Source organism: Castanea sativa, chromosome 6 (assembly GCF_040712315.1).
Source record: "Castanea sativa cultivar Marrone di Chiusa Pesio chromosome 6, ASM4071231v1".
Lineage (NCBI taxonomy): Eukaryota > Viridiplantae > Streptophyta > Magnoliopsida > Fagales > Fagaceae > Castanea > Castanea sativa.
Genome location: NC_134018.1, coordinates 17,516,639 through 17,544,507, shown reverse-complemented (window position 1 = coordinate 17,544,507; position 27,869 = coordinate 17,516,639). Strand labels below are relative to the sequence as shown.

Sequence of the window (27,869 nt, the reverse complement as noted above, 5' to 3'; positions counted from 1 at the left end):
CCCAATAGTTGCGAGATTGAGATCTAATACCAACTGGGCCACGACGAGTTCAACTGGGCCATGGTCTGGATCTTAATAGATTATACAACCAACCAAGTTGTGAATTGTGATTATACCAAATTTGAATAATAAAGTAAGATATTAAAAAAAAAAATTAAAAAACAGAACGGATTAAAATATAAAGATAATGCTATTTAAAGATGTATAATATCTTGATGACATGCGTTATATCTTGATGAATACATTACACAGCCAAAAGGAAGGCTGGTTTTTTTTTTTTTTTTTTTGATTGAAGAGGAAAACATCCTCAAATTCATTAAATAGCCATAGAATCAAAATACAGAGCCTCCTCAGCTGGGGGCGGAGAATCTTCAATCCAAACAACATCCTCTGTTAGGTCCTTAGCATATCTAGCTAAAACGTGGGCAACATTATTAGCACTCCTTTTGACAAATAGAACCTGCAGGCAGCTAAGTCTATTGAGCATACAAATTACATCCTGTAAAATATGGCCCAACCGAGACAATAGTCCTGTCCTCGAACTCAAGGCCTAAAGGAAGGCTGCTTTTTAACACACAATGAACAAAGATAAAGGGAGAAAATTGTGGTGACTTCTTGCTGGATAATTCTCAACTAATTAACCCCAAATTGATGATCAGGAAAGCTTGTTTCATTAGCATACTCGTTCCCAGATTATCAAAATGTACATACAGTACATGTCGATAGGAATTACCGAATGGCAACAAAAGATATTTACAACCATCAAACATCAACATGCCAGAAGTGTCCAACACTTTGTAAATTATGCACGAGGAATAGACCACGCCTTTAGAGGGATAGAGAAATCCTTCATCTGTGGATCTGCAACAAAAACAACCGAAAAAAAAAATTTATATCAATTCAAAATGTAGGAAAAAAAATGTACACCAGATATAACTTATTTACTGCTTAAAACCATGATTCATGACTCTGGCACATATGAAGAGAAACTCTAGCATAAGATTGATCATTAACGCATTTTAAAGACCTTACAAATCCTCCCAAAACCAAGACTTTCAAAAATGATACAAGAGGTTTGTTCATCAAAAAAAATGATACAAGAGGTTCACAAACACACAAGATTTCTTTAAGGGCTCGTTTGGATTGAGGGAAAAGGTTAGTGGAAAATAGGTTAATTTTGAGCTAATTCTACTCTATTCCCTCTCCCTTCTCCTCAATCCAAACAAGCTATAAATATTTAAGCACCCTAGAGTTACAGGTTGAGAAATGATACAACAGGTTCACAAACACGTGAGGGTCCTTTAAATTCTTAAGTATTCTAGAGTTACAAGTTTGCAAAGGACAATACTAGGGTATGCAAGGTGCATCTATTGATTCAGATGAGCAATAAAATAATTCTAAATGAAAGGCCTCCTAAATGATTAAGCATTTTCATAGCGTATGAAGCATGTTGCACTATAGCTGGTGCACTGTGAGAAATGTGTACCAAGCAGCAATATTTAACTTATAAAGAACTGAAAATGATACTAAAAACTTAATGAAAGTTAACAGAACATTCAAGTAGCCTTTCCTGAAAGCTTGTTTTTCAAATAATGGAAAAAGTAGCAAAATATAAGGAAAATTAACAATCTATTTGATTTTTCTCTTTAATACTTACTCACATCGTTAATAGGAAAAACAAGTTAATTGCACTGAGTATGGTTTGATGAAAATATTTTATTTGATTGTTATATCCCTGCTTAACACATTTTGGTACTCAATAGAAAATATTTTTTAAAGCCTCATCGTGTGCATAACAATGAAGCATAGGTTCTAGTAAAACAGGTCATATCAACTTGAAAAGCAAATTTTCTGTGTTAAAATTATGCAAATCTCGAATATTACTATCTTCATCTTTTTTTAAGCTTCTTGTTCTCCACATAAATAGTGGAGAGAAATTTTGTGACTATATGAGGAGCAAAAATACATGCATCAACAAGTAAAGCACAAAATTTACTAACATAATCATTTTTGTAATCATTTCTCCCTTTCACCTTTTTTTTTTTATAAATTTATCAATAACTAAAAATAGTTCAACTAATATTATTGAAATGAACAATGCTGCATTTCTCAAATGAGGTGACTCATTTTTATAGCCTTTCATCTAAAATGAGTTCTGATTATTTCAAGATTGATATGTTGTCTCTTGGGTTGAGTAATGGATTGCTGATTATTCTTGAATTGAACGCAGACGAAATTTTTTATGGCAATAATAAAATATCCACATTGAAGAATACCAACTTCTACAAAGTTTGCATTGGATGTTTTGAGAATGATTTTACATCCATTAGCTTGAGATAAACCAAATTCAATATCATGTAATTCACAAATCCATCTCTATTAGAGGGAGGAATAGAGAAGTAGAAAAGGACAAGAAAGAAAGGGAAAGGAATGGGAACAAATTATATATTCAATGACGAATACAAACACCCTACGGGAAAGCTGGTTATCAACACAAAAGCGAAAACATGAAGCAAAAAGTATGCCATATTGATGACCAAGATGCTTGTATCATAAGCATACTTGTTCCTAGATAATGAAACTACCCATATAGAGCATGTTGACAGCAAAAGTTACAATGGAATGGATGTTCGCAAGATGTGCACCAATTTAACAATTTTGTACATTGACGACAAGGTACATGCTGCTACAGTGCTACCTTTTCCCAATTATAGAGGACTCACAAGATCTGATATTCAGCGAAAAAAATTAAAAAAAATAATTGGAATTATAACCATTGCAAAATCAATGTTTCAAGGTATCCAAAGAAGATCGAGTAAATTCACCAAATTTAATGTAAAAAGATTTATTAGGACCGAAATGTACACAACATAAAGCAATTCCCCATTTTTGTGTTCTTCTCAACCGGCGAACAGAGAAGAAGAAGAAGAAGGAGAAGAAGAAGAGGATACAAGTTAATGTTGAAAACAGATAGAAAGTGGGTATCAAAAGAAATTAGGTAGAAGAGATAAATTATTACAGAAGATTGTGGCAGTTAGCCAAAGAGGAACACAACTTCATAACATAAAAGAGTTTATAATTAGCAAATAAGAACAAAATCACAAAGAATTACGTTTGAGAGTGAAGTTCTCCTTGCTCGCACTCGCACACACCACGGAAACATTTTATGTCAAGGTTCGGCTTCTCAACAAATCCTATATCAAAACAAATTAGCCAGAGGATCAATTACTACAGAAGATTGTCACACTTAGTCAAAGAGGAACACGCGTTAATAACACAGCAAAGTTCATATTAATTAGCAAATATGAAAAAAAAAATGAATAAAATCTCACACAAATTTCTTAGCCATAAATCCTTTATAAGACCAAAAAAGCAAAAGTAACCACTCGCGAAACCATTTTACATTAACTATAAAGCATATACTTACAGGGAAGATGTGATAAATAATTGGTTGGCCCAATCCAAAAAGGGTTATTTAAAGGATTTTAGAAAATGGATTAGAGAAAATAAAAGAAAGATTAAAGATGAGTCCATAAAAGATAAATAAATAAAATGTGAGAATGAAGAGAAAGACATACCTCTATATGTGCGAAAATTTGTTTATCCCGTTCATTTGGATCCCAGAAGAAGGGTTGAAGGACATTCTTAGTGTCCTGACAGTCCAACGACTCCCACCATTCTTTATCTGCTTCAATCTCTTTAAGAAAAGGGGGAGGAGATAGTTGTCCATTAAGAAGCGGCAGAGAGAGAGGGAGTCTCTTCAGCTTTTGACATTCAATTATCTCAACCCTTTTAAGAGAATCACAAACTATTACTTTTCTGCTACTACAAATGGTCTTCAATTCTGGTAGGTCCCGTAATTCCAAAGTTCTCAATCTGGGGAGAGTGATGTTGGTAGTGACCATTCCCTCCTTTTCTTCTCCTTCAAATTCATCAAATACTTCTGCTATTATTTCCTCTACTTGTCCACAATTGTGGACCTCGATCTTTTCCAAGTTGTGCAAGTGTAGCAGCAACCCAGCTAGAAGCAGCTTCTATATTCTTGAACAATCCCCTATTAAAAATGCTTTGAGACAGGAAAAGGTGTCAGGTGGGAACTGAAGGAAAAATTCTGGTTGGTTTTGCATCTCATGCAAACCCACAGCGGAAGCGACGAATTAGGGTCTATTTCATTCAAGATTGATAACGTGCACTACATAAATTTCAGAATTTAAGAACAAGATAGCGTACCTTGGTGTGGAGAAATTCAAAACAAAGATTAGAAGCACTTGGGAACACTTTTAATCTTCACTCCAATTCCACTTTACGCCCAAGATGTGTGGTCTCTCAATCAGTTTTTCAAAGGGAGAATGAAAGTGTGTCTCACACTCTCTCATACACCGTTTCTTTTTCTTTTTTCTTTTTCACCAACCAAAATTCTATATGTTTCTCCCTTTATAACTAACTGATTATCTAATTGGGCTGGCCTATTAGGCCTTTCCAATTGGACTTTAGTGTGTGGCTTGGAGTGGGACCAAAAGGGACCAATAAGACACTAGCTCCAATGGGCCTTGGACTTTTCCGTCAACTCTTGACAAGTCCAAAGTTACCATTAATTATATTTAATACCACTATATAAATATAATTGCACTCTAGGCCTTATTAATAAATTATATCCCAAGACTTTATTAAACACGTAACCCCTTCATAAAATATTCGTAGTAACACAAAGTCTTAAACGTAGACTGCCACTTTGTAAATTACTACATCTTATCCTTGAGTACCCGGTTTAATTCTTTAAAATTATTCATTATATATTTATGAAATCCAATTTCATAAATATATACTTTAGTAATTTCTTACTAAAGTGATTAGGCCTAACTCTCTGAATAACTGAAACCATTAAACTTATCTCAAGGGAATATTTTATATCTCCATCAAGAGACTATGAATTCCATATTGAGAATATATGTTCCATCAACACTAAATGTGGCTGCCCAATATACTGAGGTTTTGACCGTCACTTCAGATCTCACTCCTGATATATCAAAGCAACCTACACTTCATGATCAGGTCCATTATTCTCTCAGGATTAAGAGTTCATGCAAATAGAAGTCGTGAGATTTATTATTCATTTGACAGTCGTTAGAAGAATAATAAATCTCACAATGTCTGTTCAATATGTTTTAACTCTTAAAACATATCAACATATCAACTAGAAGCTTCCACTTCCATGATCAAGACAAATCATCTTAGTTGACACGTTATAGTCTTCGCAGATGAAATGCCCAATTTCATCACCGACTACGAACTATTAATTCTGAGTTTACAAAGAACTTGTGATTTACATCTTCTGTGACTTTTCACATAAATCACATACAATTCATCTCATGGACTATATGATAATGTCCCATATTCATGTTACCATTATTTTGGATAATAATAAAATAACTTTATCAATCACAATATTAAGTCATACATCATGTCATACATAATGTCATACATAATATCATACATAGCATCATACAATAGGATTTAAGGGCACTAATCCTAACAGGAACCGTACCGATGCAACTTTCTCTTTTCTAAACAGTACCTGTAAGTTATCCAAACAAGAAAGCACTAAAGCCTCGAGAGTTTGAAGAGAGATGGTACAAGAAGAGGACGACGAAGAAGAAGAAAATGAAAGTACATGCTCTATTCCTTCGCAGTTGTCAAGACCTATAAACTTTAATTCACTTGCGTGGTTCAATGATGGAACATCGCATAAACTTCTTATTTCGTGACAGCTTCCAATAACTAGAGCTTGCACATCCTTCGGTAGCACAAAGGACTCTTCTCCTTTTCTTAAATTGCAGTCATTTAACATTATAGATTTGCGACCTGAGACTTCTACGCTTCTACAGTCATCCATAATTGACATTCCCACTTCAATTTCGTAACATGCAAGTTGCCTTTTCTCCAAGAATCTTATATACCTATTGAACTCGTATAAGTCATTAAAATGGCCCCCAAAAGTCTCCAATTTCTTCAAGCTTGCTATCTCTTCTCCTTTCACTATTACTGTGTTTGAACCGCAGGAAACTGAGAGATACTGAAGATGAGATAGTTTAGGTAAAATCCCAAGTGGAATGGTTTTTAGTCTACACGCATTCAAATTGAGATATGTCAAGTTGACCAACATTACTAAACCATGAGGTACTTCCTTAATTAATGTATACCCAAGGTCTAACTTTCTCAATGTTGTAAGCTTTGCTAATGAAGACACATGAATTAATCCTTGACACCCTCTAAGCCTTAATGCAGTAAGCTTCTCCAAGCTAAAGATTGAATTTGGCAAGGATTTAATACCAGTATATGATAGATCAAGAACCTTGAGCCCATGCAAATGCTCAAACAAAGAATCTGGGACATTTGTTAATGAGCTGTTACCTCGTAGCAACAAGGTTGAAAGGTTAGGACACCTTGGTGATACATTACAAGGGATTGTTGATATGTCCTTGTACCTCAAAGAAGCCTTTACAAGATCCTCTTTCCATTTTCCTTCCTCTGAAAAATCCTCCAATCCCAAGCAACCTTCTACCATAAATTGAGGACTCGCGACCTCGAGGACCATGTCTCTTACCAAATCATGCATCTTCACAAAATTATCATTTCCACCTTCCAATAAGCAAGCATTTTCAAGTTTACTCAATATTGGATAGCCCCTATCAAACTCTGCTTGCCTATTCTTCATTCTTTCAATGATTCCCTCATTAATCAAATGTTTTATCAACTCTTCTTTGTTAATCTTGAAGTCTTCAGGGTATAGTGCACAATGCAAGAGACACTGTTTAGGTTCCTCATCTTCCAAGCATTCATAACTAAATTTAAGCGTCTCAAGTACCTACTTCTCTCTATTGTTAGACCTCATTACTAATGTCTTCAGCTTTTCCAGTGCATCCCTCCACTCGAAATCTTATCTTAAGGGTTTGAAACTTGCAGCTATCGTAACAATTGCAAGAGGCAATTGGGCACATCTTTCAAGAACCTCTTTTGCAATTGGTTTCAAATAGGGAATATTAAAAACATCATAACCCATTTTATCCAAAAACAACTTATGTGCCTCCTCTTTCGAAAGTAGCTCCATTTTGATATCTTTACAACTCATTCCTCGACAAACAGCAAGATCTCGTGTTGTTAACAATAATTTGCATCCATTTGCTGAAGTAGGCTCTAGAATTCCTACTTTCTCAAGAGCAAATGCTTCCCACATATCATCTAAGATTAGCACATATCTATTCTTATCTTCCAATTTTGCCTTTAACTTGGCAGCCCTTTCTCTTACATCCTTAACTTCTGCGAGATCTAAATCCAACTTGCGCGCAATATCATGTTGCAGTTGGATAACATTTAAAGACTTTGATACAGTGACCCAAATGACACTGTTAAATTTGTTTTTCTCTTTTAATATACGATTATTGATGTGCTCCATGACAGTCGATTTCCCTACACCTCCCATTCCATAAAGGCCAATCTTTCTAACATCATTGTCCAATACGCATGCCCAAATTGCTTCCTTTACTCTTGCAAATGTACTTTCCCCAATCAAAGTTGGTGTTGACATTATTTCTCCGTTGCTTGGAGGTGGATCAATGACCAAACTATCACTAAAAGCACCCCTTTGATAAAGTTCTTCCACCTCTCGCATCTTCTTAAAAGCAAGTTTTCCTACGTGTGCATGTGAGAAACACTTCCCTTCTACATCTTCACGTTCAATGGCTTCTATTTCATCATTCATCTTTTCTACATCTTGGAGCCAACCTTCAACTTCTTTCATTGGTGTCTTTCCTAGAAGAAGTTGTGCTCTCATTCTTGAGTTTATGTCTATCTTCCAACGTTCTAAATCCTGCCATTTGTTCTTGAGAATTCGCCTATGTTTATCAGCGCCTCTATAATAATCACAGAATTTGCAAATTGGAGCAAATATCATTTTTACAATCCCGAAAATGGGACCCACAATTTCCATTGTTTTGTGCCTGCAAATGTACCCAATATGTACATTAGACATTTTGCACGTTTATAACTAAAAATTAAAAACAAAATGGAAGAATTCATCTTTATAGCCCCCAAGTTTTAAAAGCCATGGAGTTGGCTTGGATTGGTAAGTGGTAAGTGGTGTTGGGTGTAAGCTAGCACCAAAGTCTAGCCCACGTGAAGCTCCTTAATGAGCTAAGCAGCTTCAACTTGAAATAGGAGACACATGGAAAGTCAACACTTCATATGTTCCTAGGAGTGTGAGGCGGCAGAATTCAATATAAAAAAGGCATACGTGTGATGTGCTAAAAGGTAGAACACAAACAAGAAGAAAAAGGCAGGTGCCGCACAGTGAAAAAAAGTTGGGTGCTGCATAGTGAAAAAAGAAAAGAAAAAGGATTGCCGTCTTTGTGAAAGAAAATTTGTGTGTGTGAGAGCAAAGAAAAATAAGAGAGATTTTTTTTCTTTAGTCGTGAGACATACACAAAAATTATTGTAATTGATTTGATAATAGTGAAATTATTCAAAATTTGTCCCTTGGTTTTTCCCTTCAAAGAGAAACGGTTTTCCACGAAAATATTTGTGTTCTTGTGTGTGATTGCTATTTTGGATTGATAATATTGTTGATAATATTATGTGAGACCCAACAAGTGGTATCAGAGCTAAGATTAGAGTGGAAGCAATGGCCGGAGAAGAAGGCAAGGGTTCGGGAATTGAGAAATTTGATGAAACAGACTTCGCATATTGGAGGATGCAGGTTGAAGATTATCTTTATGGGAAGAAATTGCATCTGCCTCTTTTGGGGACGAAACCTAAAACTCTGAAGGACGAAGACTAGAACCTTCTTGATAGACAAGTATTAAGAGTTATTCGATTAACTCTGTCAAGATCAGTTGCGCACAATCTTGTGAAAGAAAAGACCACAGTGGATTTGATGAAGGCTTTGTCTAGCATATATGAAAAGTCGTCGGCTAACAGCAAGGTGTATCTAATGAAGAAGTTATTTAATCTGAAGAAGGCAGAAAGCACTCCTGTAGCGCAACATCTAAATGAGTTCAATACAATCACAAATCAATTATCCATGGTGGGAATTGAATTTAATGATGAGGTTCGTGCATCGATACTTTTGGCTTCTTTACCAAACAGTTGGGAAGTCATGAGAATGACGGTGAGTAATTCTGCAGGGAAAAGCAAACTCAAATATGATGATATTCGAGATTTGATTTTAAGTAGAGGTTCGCAGGAGAGATACAAATATAGACAATGCACAAGATCAAGCTTTTGTCACAAAGAACAAGAGTAGAGGTAGAAGCAGAGGACCTAATGATCGAAAATTCAATGGTAGGTCACAATCAAGAGATAGATTTTAGTTCAAGGAAACTAGAGAATGCTTCCATTGTGTGAAAAAGGGTCCCTTAAGAAGAGATTGTTGGCATTGGAATAAGGAACAAAATAAAGGAAAATATGAAAAAAATGATAGTGAGAAAAATACTACAGCTGCTGTGAATGATGAGGATGTTGTGGTACTTTCTATTAAAGAGCAAAAGTGTGAACATGTTGCTAATAATGATGTTGAGTGGATTGTTGATTCTGTAGCCCCCCACCATATTATCCCTACAAAGGGGTTGTTTACCACGTACAAAGCACGGAACTTTGGTACAATAAAGATGGGTAATTCTAGTTACTCAAAAATTGTGGAAATTGGTGATGTGTGCATTGAAACCAATGTTGGTAGCACTATGATGTTAAAGGATGTGCGGCATGTTCCAGATTTAAGGATGGATGTGTTTTCTACATTGGCTATGGATCGAGTGGGTTATTGTAACTACCTTGGTAATGGAAGATGGAAGCTTACTAAGGGGCCATTGGTTGTTGCAAGAGGACATGCATGTTGCGGTATGTACAAGACACGTGAAGATCTCTAAGAAGAAGTTCAATGAGATTAAAGATTTTGAGAAGACTCTAAAGATGAGTGTTGGGATTAATGGTGTTGAAACCAAGAAGGTGAAATTCTCATTGCCTAATAGTGCTTCAAAAGAGAAAGTGGTAAGTGATGAAGAATACGAAGATGCTAAGGCTACATGGGATGATGATGAAGTGAAAGATCTTAGAGGTCTTGAGCAAGGGGAGCAATATCCTTCACTAGAGATTGTTGAACCTCATGAGAAGAGGATTGCTAGAGAACATCAAATAGTTAACTTCAAGAATAAATGGGCAGGAGAGCCAAGAGATTGGATTAAGGATATCCAAGAGGAGATTAATTATTTGAGAATGAAAGGAATTGACGTTGATGAAGTGTTCTCAATGTTAATGAAGATAATGAAGAAGGTCAAGCTTGGAGTCGGCTTGATCGACATGGAATTGAATTAAAGAGATAGATTGAAAATCTCCTCCTATTGGTGGGCTAGAGGGGGAGATTGTTGGGTGCAAGCTGGCACCAAAGTCCAGCCCACGTGAAGCTCCTTAATGAGCTAAGCCCAACTGTTGAGGACTTCTATTTCAACTTGAAATAGGAGATACGTGGAAAGTTAACACTCCATATGTTCCTAGGAGTGTGAGGCAGCAAAATTCAATATAAAAAAGGCATGCATGTGGTGTGCTAAAAGATAGAACACAAACAAGAAGAAAAAGGAAGGTGCCGCACAGTGAAAAAAAGGTGGGTGCTACATAGTGAAAAAGAAAAGAAAAAGGATTGCCGTCTTTAAGAAAGAAAATTTGTGTGTGTGAGAGCAAAGAAAAATAAAAGAGTTTTTTTTTTCTTTTCTTTAGCTATGAAACATATATAAAAATTATTGTAATTGATTTGATAATAGTAAAATTATTCTGAGTTTGTCCCATAGTTTTTCCCTTCAAAGAGAAAGAGTTTTCCACATAAATATTTGTGTTTTTGTGTGTGATTGCTATTTTGGATTGCTAATATTGTTGATAATTTTACTTAGGACCCAACAAGTGGAAGGAGAGGTGGCGCCGTGGCGGTGGATCAGTCAATCTCATTTTCTCTTCCTCCCCGCCCCCAATGTTATTGTCTTTATAATGTCCCGAAAGAAGAGATTGATAATAAATTCTAAAGTTTACTTGTCAGATTAAAATTTTAAAATATATATGATTACAGTCTTTCTAAATTTAGAGGAATTAATATATATATATATATATATATATATATATATATATATATATATGTTAAGTAGAGGAATTAATATATGTTATAAGTGAAAATAATAAATTTGGACAAACTAATAAGAAGCATATAATAATTTAGTTTAGCTATTAATAATTCAATTTATGAATTATTAGACCAAGGTTATATGGCCAATGGTTATTACAAGAGGACTTGGCTTTTCCAATAGGTTCTGAAAACAAGCCTCTATTAATTGGAATATGTTTTTTTTTTTTTTTTTACTATTATTACTAATATTTTTTTACCCCTGAGCTAATCCACATCCATGGAATCAAATTTTTTTTTTTTATGGGAATGAAGAATTTTCACAATTTTTTTAAAAAATTTATTGACGTGGCCAAATATGATTGGTACATAATAAAAGTAATGTTAGTCAAAACCCATAAAAATAGGTCACATAAAAGTTATGTCTCTAATATTGCTCTTTTAAAACGAAGTTATGACTTTGAAGTTTGTAGTGAAATCCCATAGAAAAGTTTTTAGTGAAATCCCGCAGAAATTATATGTGCAATTAAATATCATAATAATATTACAAACTTTGCTCTACCTTTTTTTAATTGAAAAAAGTATGTTGATGTTAATTGAAATTCAGGGATGTAATCAATATATATATATATATATAAAAGTTGAAGCGTAGCATTTATTGTTGCTACGCTCCAGTTGAGCCACATCAGCGTCCACTTTATTATCTTTTTTCTTTTCAATTTTTCTATAATTGTTTTAACATTTTTTTTTTAATTTTTACACTTTTCCAACATTTCTCCCTCCCTTACCTTTTCATTTTCTCACTACTTCTCAAACATTTCTCTCTCTCTTACCTTTTCATCTCCCTACTACATTTTACATTAATATCATTCTTCTTCTTTTTTTTCCTTCGTCTTTCTTTATTTTTGTCTCTTCTTATTCACAATCTCTTGCTATAAATCTATCGCTATCTCTTCCATTCTATACATAGTTTTCCCTCACAAAGAAAAGGTTCTCCCTTGCTCTCTCAATTTTTTGGTGGATTTTTTATTTTTCTTGTATCTTTGCTTTATGTTGATAATCTTTTATATTCTTTAAAACTCTACTTTAGGTTAATGGGATTTTTTTTTTCTCTTTGATTGTTAAATTTTATCTTATTGCATTATAAAGAATTAAAAATAGCGTATAAAAATATAATATTATTCTATTACATAGTATGTTTTGCATAATTTGGTATTTATTTTATTAGACCGCATGATCTTCTATAGTGCTTAATTTAGATGTTACACTACGAGACTTTACTGATTTTTGTTTATTTTTAAGTCATTTGAGGTGGACAAAGTACTTTTAATAGTTGTATTAGAAGTACTCTATAATGCCATTTATTTAGAGAAAAGTAAAGGTTAGCCATACGAAAATAATCAGATAGGTTACAAATTTTAGCTTTTGCAATTTTACTTTAATTGTTATTATTATTTTATAACAATGCATATATAAAAATTTAATTATTAGATTTTGCTAATAATTGTTTATTTGATAATATGTTTTGGGTGGATGAAATTACAATTTCTGCAAAGAAAATAACCTTAATAGATTATCCACAACAAATTGTTTTTCTTAATTTGTCCAATTAATCATTGTTAAGTTTATTAATTTTCTTAGTTACATTTTTCAATGTTTTGGATTACAGACAGAAAAAATAAGGTTTGAGAAAGTTTTTTTAAAACTAAAATGATAATTTCTAAATTTTATATATTTTTTAATGATTCACAAATTGTTATAAATAAATTTTATTAAAAAATGAATATTTTCATTAACTTGCCTTTTGAATTTTTGAGAAAATTGTATTATTTTTATTTTGGTACAACAAAATTTATATTTATGATTTACTATTGTTCTTATATTACATTTATAATTGTTTCATAATAAATAAAAATATGATTGAAATACATTATTCTTTATTAAATTAGTTTAAATTGTATAAAAAAAAATTAATTACTAAAACCACCATAAAAATTATTATCTCGCCGCTAATTAATAAGAAAGACCAACAATGTACACAGGCTGAACAGGTCTTACTAAGCACCAAAGGCAATAAAAGAACATAATCTCCAGACACATGATACTCAAAGATATAGCACACAAGAAAATACAATGCAAAAGCACAAAGAAGAAAGTAACGCAAACAACCTAGAGCAGAACAATATAATGCAAAACCACAGAGAAGAAAGTAACGCAAACCAAAACAAGTTTCTACAAGGAAAATGAGATGGAAGAGGAGAAAAAAAATAAAGATAGCTTTAAAGGAACAAATTTCTGCAGAAAGGAATGTTTCTCTCTGTTTGCTTTCAAATGGAAATGATTCATTTCACAGTAATTAATTTTTTTAACTATAAGCAGGCTGGGGAATGAAGTAATGACCCAGTATATAAAGGGAGTCCGCTTTTTCTTTTACATAAATGAAAATTCTAGTGAAAAAGATAGCTAAAATAAACAAAGAATATATTACAATATAATCTTTTAAATAAATAAAATAAACATGTACAGTCATCTAATCCTATAAATATCTAAACCAAAAAATAAATAAATAATTTCATACGCAGAATCACATCAAAGATCTTACCCGTCCTCCTATCTCCAAGAAAAAGCCAAATCTCCAAATTAGCAACAACTCTTTAGAAATCCGAGGAGAAGTTTAAGTACATAGACTTATTGGCTGTTGCATGCTGCTGCTCTTAATAAGTAAAAAAACACAGAGGCCAAGAAATTAACACAAAGCAGCCCTTCTTGCTAAATGCTAATCTTTAATTTGGAAGAAACTACGAAAAGTAAAGGCGAGTGAAGGTATTATTAATGTAGCACAATAATTGATATGGGGAAATAGAGGAGGAAGGAATCACGTGGACTTGCTTTTCAGGTCATTGCACTTCAAGACAAGGGGAGGACTTGCTTTTCAGGTCACTGGAATCACCTCAACTTTTGTGAGAAATTGTCATGGTGGGGTAAAGATGATTGGCTTTATCGTCAAAAGGTCAATGAATTATACTATGTTTAGTTAAAAAGTCAACTTATTTATTATTTATTTTATTTTTGCTATTATTTATGGGCTCTAATGCACTTTTTGATACTATTTATAAGTTTCATTATACTATTTTAGCTAATTTTTACATTTATTTACTGTTCAACAAAAAAAAATTAAATTTCAAAAAAATAAACGGATCTCAAATAAACCCTAAAGTAAATAAGCTAGATTAATCATGAAAGGGAACCTTCAACCTACTTATAGAATTGTGCAGTAATTGTAGAATATTCTTACAGTACCATAAATGCATATTCTCCCCTCTTACATAAAAATAATACTAAAAATACAAACTATTTTACAAAAAAATTTACAAACTATTGATGTGGTAAATGATTATTGGTAAATGAAAAAATAATATTAATAGTGGGACTAGATGAAAACCAATAAGAGATTGGTCACGTCAACATTTTGTAAAAATATTGTAAAATAGTTTGCTACTATAACATTACCCCTTACATAATAGTGAAATACACTAATTAAATTACACTAATTAAATTCGTAGTAAAACCTACAATATATGTGGAAGGGAAATAAACATTTATATTTCCTCCCAAAATATTCAATAATTTTCCAAAAAGAAATCATGAAGTTTATTATACTCCCATGAAGTTTATTATACTCCCATCTTTCTTTCGTTCACTGTTACTTCATTGACTTTCTGCTCTCCATCATTCCGCGTATCTCATCACTCAAGTCATGGTCTAATTAGCATCATCTTTTGCCTAAGTTACCGATATCAACATAACGCGCGATGCTATTAATGAAAATTTTAAACACTTAAAACAAAATGAATAAGGTAGATTCTCAACAGCAAAAAAAAATGAATAAAGTATATTTTTAGGACTTTTAATAAGTTAAAATTTTGGATTGTTTTTATTTTAGCCATTTCTATTTTTATTCATTTTTAAGAAAATCGTTTCATATGGAGAATTATGTGTCAAGTCGTAACTTTTCAAAACTGAAAATTCTATTAGGTGTTATTCTAAAAAAAAAAAAAAATCTATCATGTGTGATCATTAAAAAAGAAATTATTGTTGTAAACCTATTCATTTCCACGGGTGACATGACATGCCACTATATATATATATATATGTCTTTGCTCTCATTGTTATGTGCAGAAAAATATTAGAGAAACACCCAGAGCAAAAGAAGGATATGTATATCAATTCTAGAAATAATATGTTTTAGTGAATGACCACTAGACAAGAAGCAATATAGATATAATTTTTTTTTTTGATAAGTAAGATGAAGAAGCAATATAGATATAATATCACTGTCATCTTTTATTTTGTTGCCTATATATTTCCTTTATTTACAACACATTATCAGCATAAAGTTCTAGCTAGATTCAGAAAATGAATTATCATAATTTTGCCTCTTGAAGTAAAAGGTTATTTATGTGACACCTTAACTTGATTCATAGGTAAATCTCTATATGGACCCACCATCACACCTCAACCACTCACAACTCGTCATATGGACAAGTTGTGTCATTTTATGTGTCCCTAGCATTACTCATCTCACCCAAATATGCACACTAACACACTCAATAATTCAAACATATGACATTTTGGATTCTTCAGTATCTAGCTCAAATTCCCTTCAAAATCCCAGACCCATTTGATCAAATATCAATCAATCAAAACCCCCCCCCCCCCCCCCCCCCTCCCCCAAAAAAAAAACAAAAGTCTGGTGGTTGGTGATGAAAAAAGAATAAGAAATACAAAAAACGCTCCATAACATACAGATCAATTGGAGGTTGGAACTGAGCCCATGGCGAATTCAACATGAGAAAATTGTGGCAACATCTTGGTAGATGATCCAAGAACTTCTCAACTAATTAATCCCAAAAGAATTGAAAACATGATGCAAAGAAGTAAAGCCAAATTGATCATCAAAGAAGCTTGTATCATTAGCATATTTGTCCAGTGATTATCAAACAATATATACAGAACATGTCAATTAGGAATAGCTATGAAAGATATTCACAACCACTAAACATCAGCATGCCAGAAGTGTGCACTATGCACCACTTTTGTACACATACCACGGGGTATAGAAAGGTGTTTCCAGGGATAGAGAAAATCCTAGATCTGTGGTTCTGCAACCAAAAAAAAGAGCAAGTCAGATCAATTGGAATTTTGGTCTCTGCAAAAGGAATGTTTTAATCCAGAGGGGATCAAGCATTTCCCCAAATTTAGCATCATAAAGTAGAACAAAATGCACCCAGGCACATTACTTACCTACTGCATGAAACCATCATTCCATTTAAATATTTAGTAGTTTCAGAAAAAAGCTTCACTAGTGCTCATTGTGGCAATCAGCATAAACCTCTAACCGTAACCCTTGGAAGTTTGTAGCATGAATAACCTTTCTTTAAAGCATATCATGTTTCCCAGATGGGCAACGATGTACATTTAAGCATGACCAATGTGCAACCAGAATGAGCAATGGTAATAAGCTACATAAACACCAATTACATGGAATAATGAGCAAACATTCTCAGTTTCTCACCCTTGGACAAGTGTAATGAAGATGTCCATCCACAAAAATTCCTTTTTAGCATCCAAAGGTTTGCACCAAAGGAACAAGTGTGAAATAATTGTAAGTCCAAGAGAGGTCTCTTTGGCAGAGCAAAATAGTATTGCCAGATGCTGGGCAATAAGTGTGTTGATTAAGCAAAGGATTGGAGAATAGAGAGAGTTGAAAAAAACAAATTGATACACATACAAAGACACTCATACCAAAAAAAACAAATGGAAAGTGAAAAACGTTAGACCTTGATGGCAAGAAAGCTAGTGCGGAGGAAAAGGCAACTAAGAAGAAGAAAAGGCAAAATAACCGTGTATATTCTGGATCATGATAGAATCATTGAGAAACTTAGTAACATATTATTATCTTAATCATGCCTGTTTTGGGGAAAGAAATGATTGAAGCATCTATAGAAAAAGTTGAAGATGTTAAGACAAAAATGATTCCCCATTTGTGGTTTGGAAGCATCAACAATCCTAATGCAAATGAAAAAATAAGGTAAAAGATGGTGGCTGTTAATCCCTTTTACAGATATGTAAATGTACTCAAATGTAAACGTGCTCACACAAGGTAAACATCCAAAATTGGCCCAATATGCCACAAGACAAGAAAAACTAACTGGAATGCCATGGTCATTTGCAGCAAGCAGCACAAGTAAATTAGTAAGTGCATTTGCATAAATTCATGTAAAAATTTTTATCTATTTTAGCATAAGAATCTAATTTTTCTATTTCACATTCTCACTTTTCAAAAACTCCACATCAAATTATCTATTTTACACTACATTTCATTAAAGTACTATTTTTTATCAATTTTTTATTATTTTCCAAAATCATCTCTGATGTAGGACAAGGTGGAACAACAAAATCTGATTTAGAAAACCCGGGGCAGATCTGGTATAGCTTGGGTTTTGAAGAATTAGGGTTAGGTTTTGGTGGGGAATAGGCTAGAAAATAAGAGGGATAATAGGATTTCCAAAGGGGCACAAGGATTAGTAGAGTTTGGGGATGAAACAAAGGAAAACAATCAAGGTTTGGGTGGCTGTTCCTGTGCTGTGAACAGTGATCCGGGAACAGAAACCGTGAATAGTAAAATTAATGAAAAATAGATAAATTCTAGGAATCACACCTAGACTTCCTAAGCATCACACCTAAGGTTCCTTGGCATCACACCTTAGAGAAGGTTGCATCACACAAACCATAAAGAGAGTTTCGTAGCTCTTAAATTCTGAAAACATTCATCAATAATCAATTCAATAGAAAATACTACAGCTCTTTAAATAGAAAACTAATACCTAATCCCAATTGAACTAGGATTTCTTAAAACCCTAATAAGACAAGGACTTGGACTCAAGCTTTTACTACTAAGCCCAACTAAATCACCAAACTTAAAATAAAGCCCAAAATAAGATCTAATGGACTGTTAGCACAGCCCCTTCCAGAACATTATGAAATTACAAAACTGCCCTTGATATATAAAATCAAATAAAATATAAGAATTGGTCTTCCCATTGCCTCCTACATCAATCTCTCTCTCTCTCTCTCTCTCTCTCCAACCAAAAACCACAACATCTCCATCTCTCTCTCCGAAATCACTCTCTTCTTCCTTTACAAAACTCTCTCCTCCTCCACAACTAGTTTGTTCTTCCTTTCCAAACCCAAGGCGTTCTCTCTCTTCCTCCACAACAGTCTCTTTGTCCTTTCCAAACCCAAGGCTCTCTCTTTCCTCCTCCAAAAGGATCAAAACCAGTCTCCTCTTCCATTCCAAACCCAAGACTCTCTCTCTCCTCCTCCATAACCAACTCACCCATTGCACAAATCCTCCACAAACCAGTCCATGATTCTAGGTTCCCCCATACACTGACGAGCCCACATAATCACCGTTCTCACTCATGGTGGTCCAATCGGCGTCCTACCCCGCCATCACATGTCAACCCATCCGCAACTAGATCCACAAAAGCCCAAGCAACCCTATCCACCAATAGGCCTAATTGGCAACCTTAGGCGACGATTCTAGGTTCCCCCAACACACCAACGAGCCCACATCATCACCATTCTCACTTGTGGTGGTCAACGTGTATTAGTGGAAGAAGGAAGAAAGAAGAGAAAGAGAGAGTCTGAGATGGAGAGAGAGAGAGAGAGAGAGAGAGAGAGAGAGAGCAAATCTGACGTGGGACAGTGGAATAAGAAAATACTAAAATACAAAGCTACAGTAGCCAAGTATATTTACACTGCTACTGTAGCAATGTTGTAATTTTGCACACTTTTACAATCACAGATGTGGGTATTTTATTGGTTAAAATGAGTAAATTTTACACCTTTTTCTATTATACACCCTCTGATGTGAGTGCTCTAAGGAGCTATGTGGCCATAACTTGATGAATAACAACTAAATAACATAAGGGATAATCATAAATAAAGCATTGTTGACTAGACTCAAACAATTAGTCTATAAATTGACTGCATATCATAGCTGGAAAAAAATATTGTAAGAAAAATTAATTTTTTGAAGAAGTAAACAATTAAGGAATCTTTTTTAATCTTTTATTATCAACAATTCAGGACTCATATATGAGTATGACCCATACAATATCATGCTTAACAAGAAAATTGAAATATCAACAAACAGAATACAACTCAATGATTAACCATTAAGAAATAAACGTGTCCTTGCACCTAATTACAGAATCTCAAGCTTGGCAATGCAAAAGGTAAACCTGATAGGTATAGAAGTCATAGTGCAAAGTAAACAGAAACTTAATCTTGTCGCAGAAGTTCAATTCAACTGAAACTGACCACTGCCTAGACAGGTTGGTTCACAGAGATAGCCCAGCAAAAAGCAACTCCAACTCCTGATCCTGTGCTGCAGTTCTCTGACATAAAATGCATAAAATCAATAACCCATATGGCTTAAAGTCTAATTGTAATTAATTAATTATATAAAATGCATAGAAGTTCATGTTGTATATTAACCAAATTTGTACTTGGATTAGTGCTGATGAATTTCAAAGTATCAACCATGACCTTTATGAGCAATATGAGCTATCATTCTTTTTCTTGCAATCTCACCAATGTAGAGATTTTCCAAGACGAGGAGACATCATGAGGAACATAACTAGGAGCCCCCACTGAAGACTTATACAAGCCAAAGGAAAAGGCTGGTTCTATTGCTCAAACATTAATTCGGGGTGGTTCAAATGATGGAGATCTCTCTTGGGACCTTGCTTAGTTAGTCTAAGTTGAATTGAGCCTTTTTTATTGTTTATTTTCTGCTAGATCAGTTTTAATTAAGTTCTATAATAAGGGCAATCCGATAAATTCCAGGCTTTCTGGAATGGGCTGACCTAGGCTGTACCAAAAACCCATGAGTCTTATTTTGTGTTTCGAGTCCCTTTCCTATTTGTTTTAGAAGTACTTGCACACTTTTTTTTATTGTTATTAGTAGTCCTAGACTTTCAAGGAATAAATTACTTAGAGCCTAATCCTTCTAGGAAAGGATTTAGCAATAGCACTAGGCTGTGTTGTAGTCAATAACATTCATCGAGAGAGTGGTTTCAATAAAATTTCAGCAGCTTATATTAACCATTGAGGTTGTGATGCTTTCTCCTACCTAAGTGTGATCACTTAGGAAAACATAAGTGTGATTGCCTAGTGTTTATCTTTCTTTATTTCTAGCTCTATTCACTATTGTAACATCCAATAAGGCAATAACCATCAAACATATTAAATATCCAGTCTGTTTATTACCTAACCCTACCTAAACCCTCAAACATCAAACCCTCTTCAAGAACCCATCAAGATTTCATCAATACATTTAATTTAGGTCTGTATTACTAAAAATTCTACAATTAAAATTTCTTTGCATTTGATAAGGAGAGGAATGTAGGGTTGCAAACTATACCGTCTTCAGTATAACTTATAAGAGTGAAATTAAACCTGCAAAATACCAAGGAAGAATTTCAAGTTTGCCAAAAGCCTCGTAGATCAACTAGTTGGCACCTCCTAGTGTTTCCATGACATCCAGGGTTCAAATCCCCTCTCCCCCATTGTAACTATTGAATAATCAAAAACAAGCCCACCAACTTACCTTTGCAGCACTAAGCTTGAGATTGATGACCCTGCTTCCTTGGGGCTATGCAATGACCTTTGAACTTTCACAAATATAATCTGCGACTCTCTAGATTGTAGATGCATTCCTTATGAAACGTTTTCCAATATCTGAACTGTGAGTTGTAGAGAAAAGAAATAAAATCTTCTCCTTTTTTAGATCACATTATGTTGGAAATTTTTGGACACAACATAGATACTCCAAATTTTGAGCGTCCAATGGTTACATGCCTCCCTACTTCTGCTCCTTGTGCATGTGGTTTCACACTACCGGCATCAAGAAAATGGAAAATATTTGTGTAACATTAAAATTCTATGATAAATAACCACAATCACTCATAAGTCCTAAGCTTTTAAAAGGCGAGAATGGTGCCTCTACCCTCTTTCCATATTCTACAATTCTAAAATTATACTGTTCCCACAATTTAAACTATTTTTTAAATAAGTAATTTTTAGCCTCACAGGGAGGGGGAAGGAGATACTCAAGCTAGTGAACTCTGCTTCATGAGGTATGGTCCCCAGCTGATCATGCTATCCCTTGGGGTTACTTCACACTAACTCTCAGTAATACACAACACCATTTACACTGTGAATCCAAGTTTCCAATTGTGCTATCCCTTGGGGTTAATCCACTTGTAACCATATCTTAAAGAGGGAATAATGTTCTTATTCAAGTGTCCAATTAAACCACTTTATAGACAAAACAAATTCTCTCTCTTATAAACAAGTAGTTCCGTAACCTGTTAGCATTGACCTTTTACACAATGCTTATAACATAATCGGCCCTATAAAGGAATTGATCCCGGTCAATCATACTAAAGGACGAATCACAATGTCCAGCTTTCGTTTTCTAGAACATTAAATTTTTTTTCTTCCCTAGACTAAATTTCCTCTTCTTCTTCATTGTGACTCTAAATTACCATTTGAGCAATAACAACACATAAGTTAATTTTATATACTCAAATCCACTTCCACAAATAAAAAATGCACGATTTAGACAGCGACGCCAAACCTGAATGGACATAAGTTGCAGTATTTTATTAAGAACCCGCAAGCGATGAGTAGCATAAGTGCTGTTCGCAGGAAGCCGGTTCATTCTCTTCATTTCGTCATGAACTGCAGCCGTCTTCTCTTCATAACCCACTTGCTTCAACTGACTTTTTAACTGAGTACTAACTCTAGTGTCCATCTATATCCACTTTTCAACCAAACCTATTTTTGAAAAGCACAACAAGATTAATTTTATCACAATTAAGAGAACACCCAACAATGAAGCAAACAAATAAGACCCAAAATTTTTAAGTTATTCTCAATCTCAAACTCTAGGCAAGTGTAAACCCTAGTCCCTTGTTTGGTTGGTAAGAAAATTTACAGGAATGAATTTTTCTCGGGTGATGCATGTTAAATAAACGATGGTGGGCATCAGGATTATAATTGAGTGTTGAATTCTGTGTCTCCGTAAACAATAATAAAACTCTTTTTACGATTCGAAAATTCTCAATTCGTAGACACCGCCAAACAGAGTCTTATTATAAGCCATACACGAAGGAATAAAAGCGAGTAAAGAGAAGGAGAAAAAAAAAAAGCTTACAATTACAGGTCGCGTAGGCCAATCAATTTCGATGAGAGCGAGAGAGAGATTTGAGAGATTAAGCTTAAATAAACACGAAGACAAAGCCACCGTCTTTTACTTTTCAGTGATTACTGAAACAGGCGAAGCGTACCGTTTTGTATTGCATAGGCCGAAGTTGTCAAATCGTTTGCCGCATTTCAGCGACGCAGCAAACGGCGCCGTTTTCAAGTAGATACCAGTATTTTTCTTTTTTTCTTTTTTGGGATAAAAATATCATATAACAAAATTAACGTTATTAATTTGTTACAAGGAACAATTTTATTTTTTTTTCAAAATTTTAAAAAATGTGTATTATTTGAACTAGGGATAATTTCATTATACTTTCTCTTTGTTTTTTTTTGTTGTCTTTACTAAACTTGCTTATAGTCTATATGGTGAAATGTGGAATTATCTTAATTTTGTAATATACTATTCCTTGAACGCAAGTTAGGGTTAGGGAAAAAATAGGAAATTTCAAAGTTTTTAAGATAAGATTGCATACAATACGGATGAGAGGAACCACAATTTCTTGATTTAGTGGGAAGTTGGGAAAGATTTATTTAACCATTAAAGTTATTTGTGAAGAAAGAAGTATTGAAATGCTAATTGATAAAAAAATAAAAATAAAAATAAATTGAATAGAATTGTGAGAGACTTATTTAATAATTAAAGGTTTTTTTTTCTTACATTGATAATTTGAAGTGGGGGATTTGAATCATGGATTTCTCTATTGAAAACATTAAGAAGTGTCAAGTTGAGATGGACTATAAAGCTCTTGGCAAAGTTTGTTTGTTTGTAAGTCTAATTTTTATTATTTTACTATTTGAAGTTCTTAACATCTTTTTCTTTTACCTTTAAAAAAAAAAAAAGTCTTGCAGCAATATTAGAGTATAGATTTTTTATTTTTGATAGTTACAATATTGGAGATAACCCATAATGGGGTTCAAACTTTAATTCTTCCCACAAAGGAGATAAGACAATGTCGTGGAACTACATGGCTCTTGTCACAACAAATATATTTTATAAAAATTAAAAGATGAGACTAAATAGTAATACTATTTCCATAATATATATATATATATATATATATATATATATATATATATATATATAATACTCTTAGTTTGGATTTATAATGCACTAGAAGTCTCCTATGAAATTCATCCAAATAACAAAAATGACACTAGTTAACCATGCATCCAAAGATAGGGATTTTTGGATAAAATACAAAGATAAGTTATAGGAAATAAGTGAAAAATAATTATATATATATATATATATATAGAGAGAGAGAGAGAGAGAGAGAGAGAGAGAGAGAAGAAGAAGAAGAAGAAGAAGAAGAAGTAGTTACCTATAATGGTACCATCTAGACATGTATCGAACATTCAAACTGTTCATTACCCTAAGTTTCTTACTTTCATCCTTGACTTTGAAGGCAAATGAGGCTATCCCTTATTTCTCATGGCATCACACCGCATGCCGCCCCACCCCCCGTGCCAATGTTGAGTACGGTGGTTTTCAAGGCTTCTTTATTGAAGTATCTATTAGTAGCAAAGTGACCCAATAGACATATATCCCTAAGAGTCTTTAGTGACCATCTTATCAGTCATCAAAATCTCTTTTACTTCATCTCATGTTAATGTTGCTATTAAACTTGTTATAATTTGTCTATCTTAACCAGTGACGGAGCCAGGATCTAACTTGAAGGGGGGCAAAAATTACATTTGACATCACATTTATACACGTGCAAGCAAACACACACACACACACACACACACACACACACATATATATATATATATATATTATTTGAGATCAATTTGCAAAATAACAATTCATTTGTGTGTATATTAAGCAATATTTGAATGCAAGAAAATTCAAAATAAAATAACATATTCATTCATTATATTATTTTATCTATTAGGGGTATATTTACATTAAAAAAATCATTTTGAAATTGTAATTATAAAAATGTTATATTCATTCGGAGGGTTTGGTTTTGGTTTAAAAAAACCATCCTATTTATTAATCATTTATTTATATAATTTTTAAATGCATTTATTATATTATATAATGTAATAGAAGAAAGATTAATAGATTTTTTGGGTGGGGCCAGGGGGGCAAGTGCCCCCCCTCGACCCCCCTGGCTCCGCCCCTGACCTTAACCTATGTATAGGGAAAACACGTACCCTCACACACAGACGAGATAGGTGATGGATTGGAGAGAACCTTGAACCTAGATAAGGCTCACAACACACTGTTAATAAAGCAGTTGAAGATATAATTATTAATTAAATTGTATTACAATATATATATATATAATCAAAGTTTCTGAAACTCTCACAATTTTCTACGTCAACACAATATTTAAATAAAAATCATTTTATTTAAATAAAATTATTTTTATTTAGTCCAAACTTAATAAGGAGTGAAACTCTATCTCTTTAACAAGTCCAATTTAAACTCAAACTCCTCATTTGGCTGTCCACGGGTCGGGCTAGGTCGGTTTTGTGCCCAACTCAAACTCAACCCGAATGCATCAAGTGGGGAAAAATTATACCCACAACTGACCCGAATAGAGTTTTGGATCTGCAGATTCGGGTTGAATCGGTTTCGAGTTTGCTATAGTGGAGCGAAATCTGGCCAGATTTTGGCTGAAATATTGCCGGATCTAGTTAGATCTAGCCAAATCTAACAAGATATGGCCGATATTTCCCTATATCTATAAAGATCGGGCCGAGATCTTGATGGATTTGTCAAGATTTGGCCGAAATCTCCCTCGAACTTAAGAGTTTGGACTTATCGGTTTTTTGCTGAAACTCGTGATTTTCGATGAGGGAAGAACAGCTCAACGAGCGGGTCAGGTTCGTCGGTTTCTCAGACAGCCAACCAGCAACTCGTACCAACGATCTCAGGTCCTGGCGCTGGCGACTCACGTCCGACCTAAACAAAGCTTTGATCAGGCGGTTTCGAGTGAAGATGATCGGGTTTCCGGCGGTTCTTTGGGTCCGGGCGAGTCATGGACAGCCTTACTCATCATTATCATTTTTTTAAAACAAAATTATTTTTGTTTAATTCAAACATAACAAGGAATAAAACTCTATCTTTTTAACAAGTTCAACTTAAATATAACGATAATATTATTAGCAAAAGAAAAAAAATACAACAATAATAGTTGTTAGTTATTGCTTGTAATCCGCATTTTCTTCTATTGAAGTTTTCAAGATTTTTAGCTTTTACTCATAATCTAAACTCTAAACACACAAAACTTCATGTTCAACACAATTTTTGGTGACCATTATTTTACGTTGAAAGCCTCTATGTTGGCTGTTCAAGTTCACTAGGACTCTAAATCCTTCTTTATTAGTTGGCAACTATGAATCATTTAGATAGAAATATAAAATATCTTGCAAAAACTTAACATTAAACAAAATTATTTTTGTTTAATCCAAACTTAACAAAGAGTGAAACTTTATCTCTCTAACAAGTCCAACTTAAACTCAAACTAAAACGTTGATAATCTATATATATATATATATATAAAATTCTGATAGGACTAAAAAAAAAGAGACTCACGTTGAAAATAAAGAAACGTACATAACCAAAAAAAGAAGAAGTTAGGATTAAGAAAAGAAAAAGAGAGAGAAGGGCTCCTGTTGGGAGTCTCTTTTCCCTCCTCAAAACTTTAGCAATTACCACCTCAAAACCCTAAACTTAACTTCACTTTAGGATTAAAAAAGAAAAAATCGCAAGCAATCTGATTCAACTTTTTTCTTTGATTAATGAATTTTATGGTGAATTTTTTTTATATCGTTATTATTAATAAAATTTCAATTCAACATATGCGGATATTTGTTTATATTGTTATTAATGAATTTTGTCTTTTATGTCGAATTTTTTATTTGCTTTCATATGTGCCTGAGATTTTCTTTCTATCTTATTCTTTTGTTATGTTTAGAATTGATTTTCTTTTGAGTATTTGGGTTAATCTCCATATTTATATTGACATTGTTTTCGTGAGTTTGGTTTTTGAGTTGAAATTTCTACTAATTATTTTTTTTATTGTACATGGCAGATAAAACATCTTCTTCTTCTTTTTGAAGAAAAATCAAAACTACAACCTATGTCTTCCAACCTAGGGAATGATAAATTTTTATTTGGTATGTTATATATCAATTTTTGAATTTGGTTTGGATTTAAAGTAGAATTTGGGGATTCTATAAATTTTGAAGTTTTAAGTCTTGAGGTTTTTGGCATTTGCATCTTAGTAGGTTGATTTTAATTCTTCACCTTAAATGTTTTTTATTTAGGTTCATGTGATTTTTTATTTTCCTATTAAAAGCTATGATTTTTGGTTAATTAATTATTTGTTTGAATTAATTTCAATTAATTATTTGTTTAGATTCAACATAAAAGATAATGGAATTAGGAATTATAATTTTGATATTGTTCCATGTTTTGAATTGTCTATATTGTTATTATTACGAGAAAGTTATATTACTACTCAAATTTGAAACTTGGTGTGTCTTCCTCATATCATGGTTTTTGTTTATATATTTGCAGTTTATACTAGTTTTGAGAGTGTGTGTGTGTGTGTGTGTGTGTGTGTGTGTGTGTGTGTGTGTGTAACTATTAGGAGTTTTGCTTTATTAATTTAAGAATTGTAAATTACTTTGTAAGTTTTGGTAACTATGCACTTGCAACTCAATAATGTTCAATGTTAGACAACACTTCTAAACTATGGAAAAGTATAGAAGTTAAATATTTCTTTATTTTTAAAAAAAAAAAAACTAACTAGCAAAATTTCTATTTACTCATTGTTGGGGTTTTTTTTTTTTTTTCCCCAAAGTCAATAGTTTTTCCGTGTATGGCACAGGTTAGAGACTAATTTATCTACTAATCTATAAGCACGTGCTCACACGGATGCTTAGAAACTCTTTTTTTTTTTTTTAAGATTAATAATTTTTATTCATCATAATATATAACTCATGAAAAAGAGTAATTATAAGAGCATCCACATTGGTGGTGCTAAATAGCTATATTCCTATTTTTAGCACTACCAAGTACCAAAATGTGCCCTACTATGGTGAAGCCAAAACTATATTTTTTGGCTCCACAGCTACAATGCATGGCTACTTTTGGCTGTAGCTGAAAGATAAACGAAAAAAAAAATTATTTGTGCATTCACACTGCTTTGGATTATTTTACCCATTTTTATTCTTTCTTTTATTCTTATTTCTCTTCTTCTGCGTTCACATTGCTATTACACTTCTTTTAATCTTTTTTTTTTTTTTTTGTATAACATTCATACTGCTATATATTATTTGTGCTCATTTTTTTTCTTTTTTTATATAACGTTCATACTACTATATATTATTTGTGCGTTCACACTGCTATTGT

General features: G+C 33.3%; 1 protein-coding gene, 1 long non-coding RNA gene and 1 pseudogene across 3 annotated transcripts; all 3 read right to left on the bottom strand.

Annotated features, from left to right (window-relative positions):
- Nucleotides 1-602: 602 nt before the first annotated feature.
- LOC142638456 (uncharacterized) lies at nt 603-4,097 on the bottom strand. Its single transcript, XR_012845017.1, has 3 exons — nt 3,579-4,097; nt 3,113-3,194; nt 603-861 (listed from the first exon to the last, which is right to left on the bottom strand). It is a non-coding gene; the product is annotated as an uncharacterized LOC142638456 (long non-coding RNA).
- A 1,297-nt stretch (nt 4,098-5,394) lies between these two features.
- LOC142638455 (disease resistance protein SUMM2-like) lies at nt 5,395-13,977 on the bottom strand (annotated as a pseudogene).
- Nucleotides 13,978-16,106: 2,129 nt separating this feature from the next.
- On the bottom strand, nt 16,107-22,587 carry LOC142638090 (uncharacterized). 2 transcript variants are annotated; one of them, XR_012844973.1, is made up of 4 exons: nt 22,449-22,587; nt 21,870-22,069; nt 19,468-19,623; nt 16,107-16,320 (listed from the first exon to the last, which is right to left on the bottom strand). XR_012844973.1 is itself a non-coding variant. In XM_075812089.1 (4 exons), exons 2-3 carry the CDS (start codon nt 22,044-22,046, stop codon nt 19,567-19,569), a joined length of 234 nt encoding a protein of 77 aa, XP_075668204.1. In that variant the 5' UTR covers nt 22,047-22,069; nt 22,449-22,587; the 3' UTR covers nt 16,107-16,320; nt 19,547-19,566. The 2 variants fall into 2 exon arrangements, 1 of the variants encoding a protein (XP_075668204.1); XM_075812089.1 differs by having other exon boundaries at nt 19,547-19,623.
- Nucleotides 22,588-27,869: the final 5,282 nt, after the last annotated feature.

Bases quoted from the DNA above. Each gene is read 5' to 3' on its own strand.
- LOC142638090 (XM_075812089.1), bottom strand. From the start codon at position 22,046: ATGGACACTAGAGTTAGTACTCAGTTAAAAAGTCAGTTGAAGCAAGTG. The intron at 19,624-21,869 runs GTTTGGCGTCGC...ATTTTATGTCAG, and splicing joins TGCAACTTATGTCCATTCAG to AGAACTGCAGCACAGGATCA.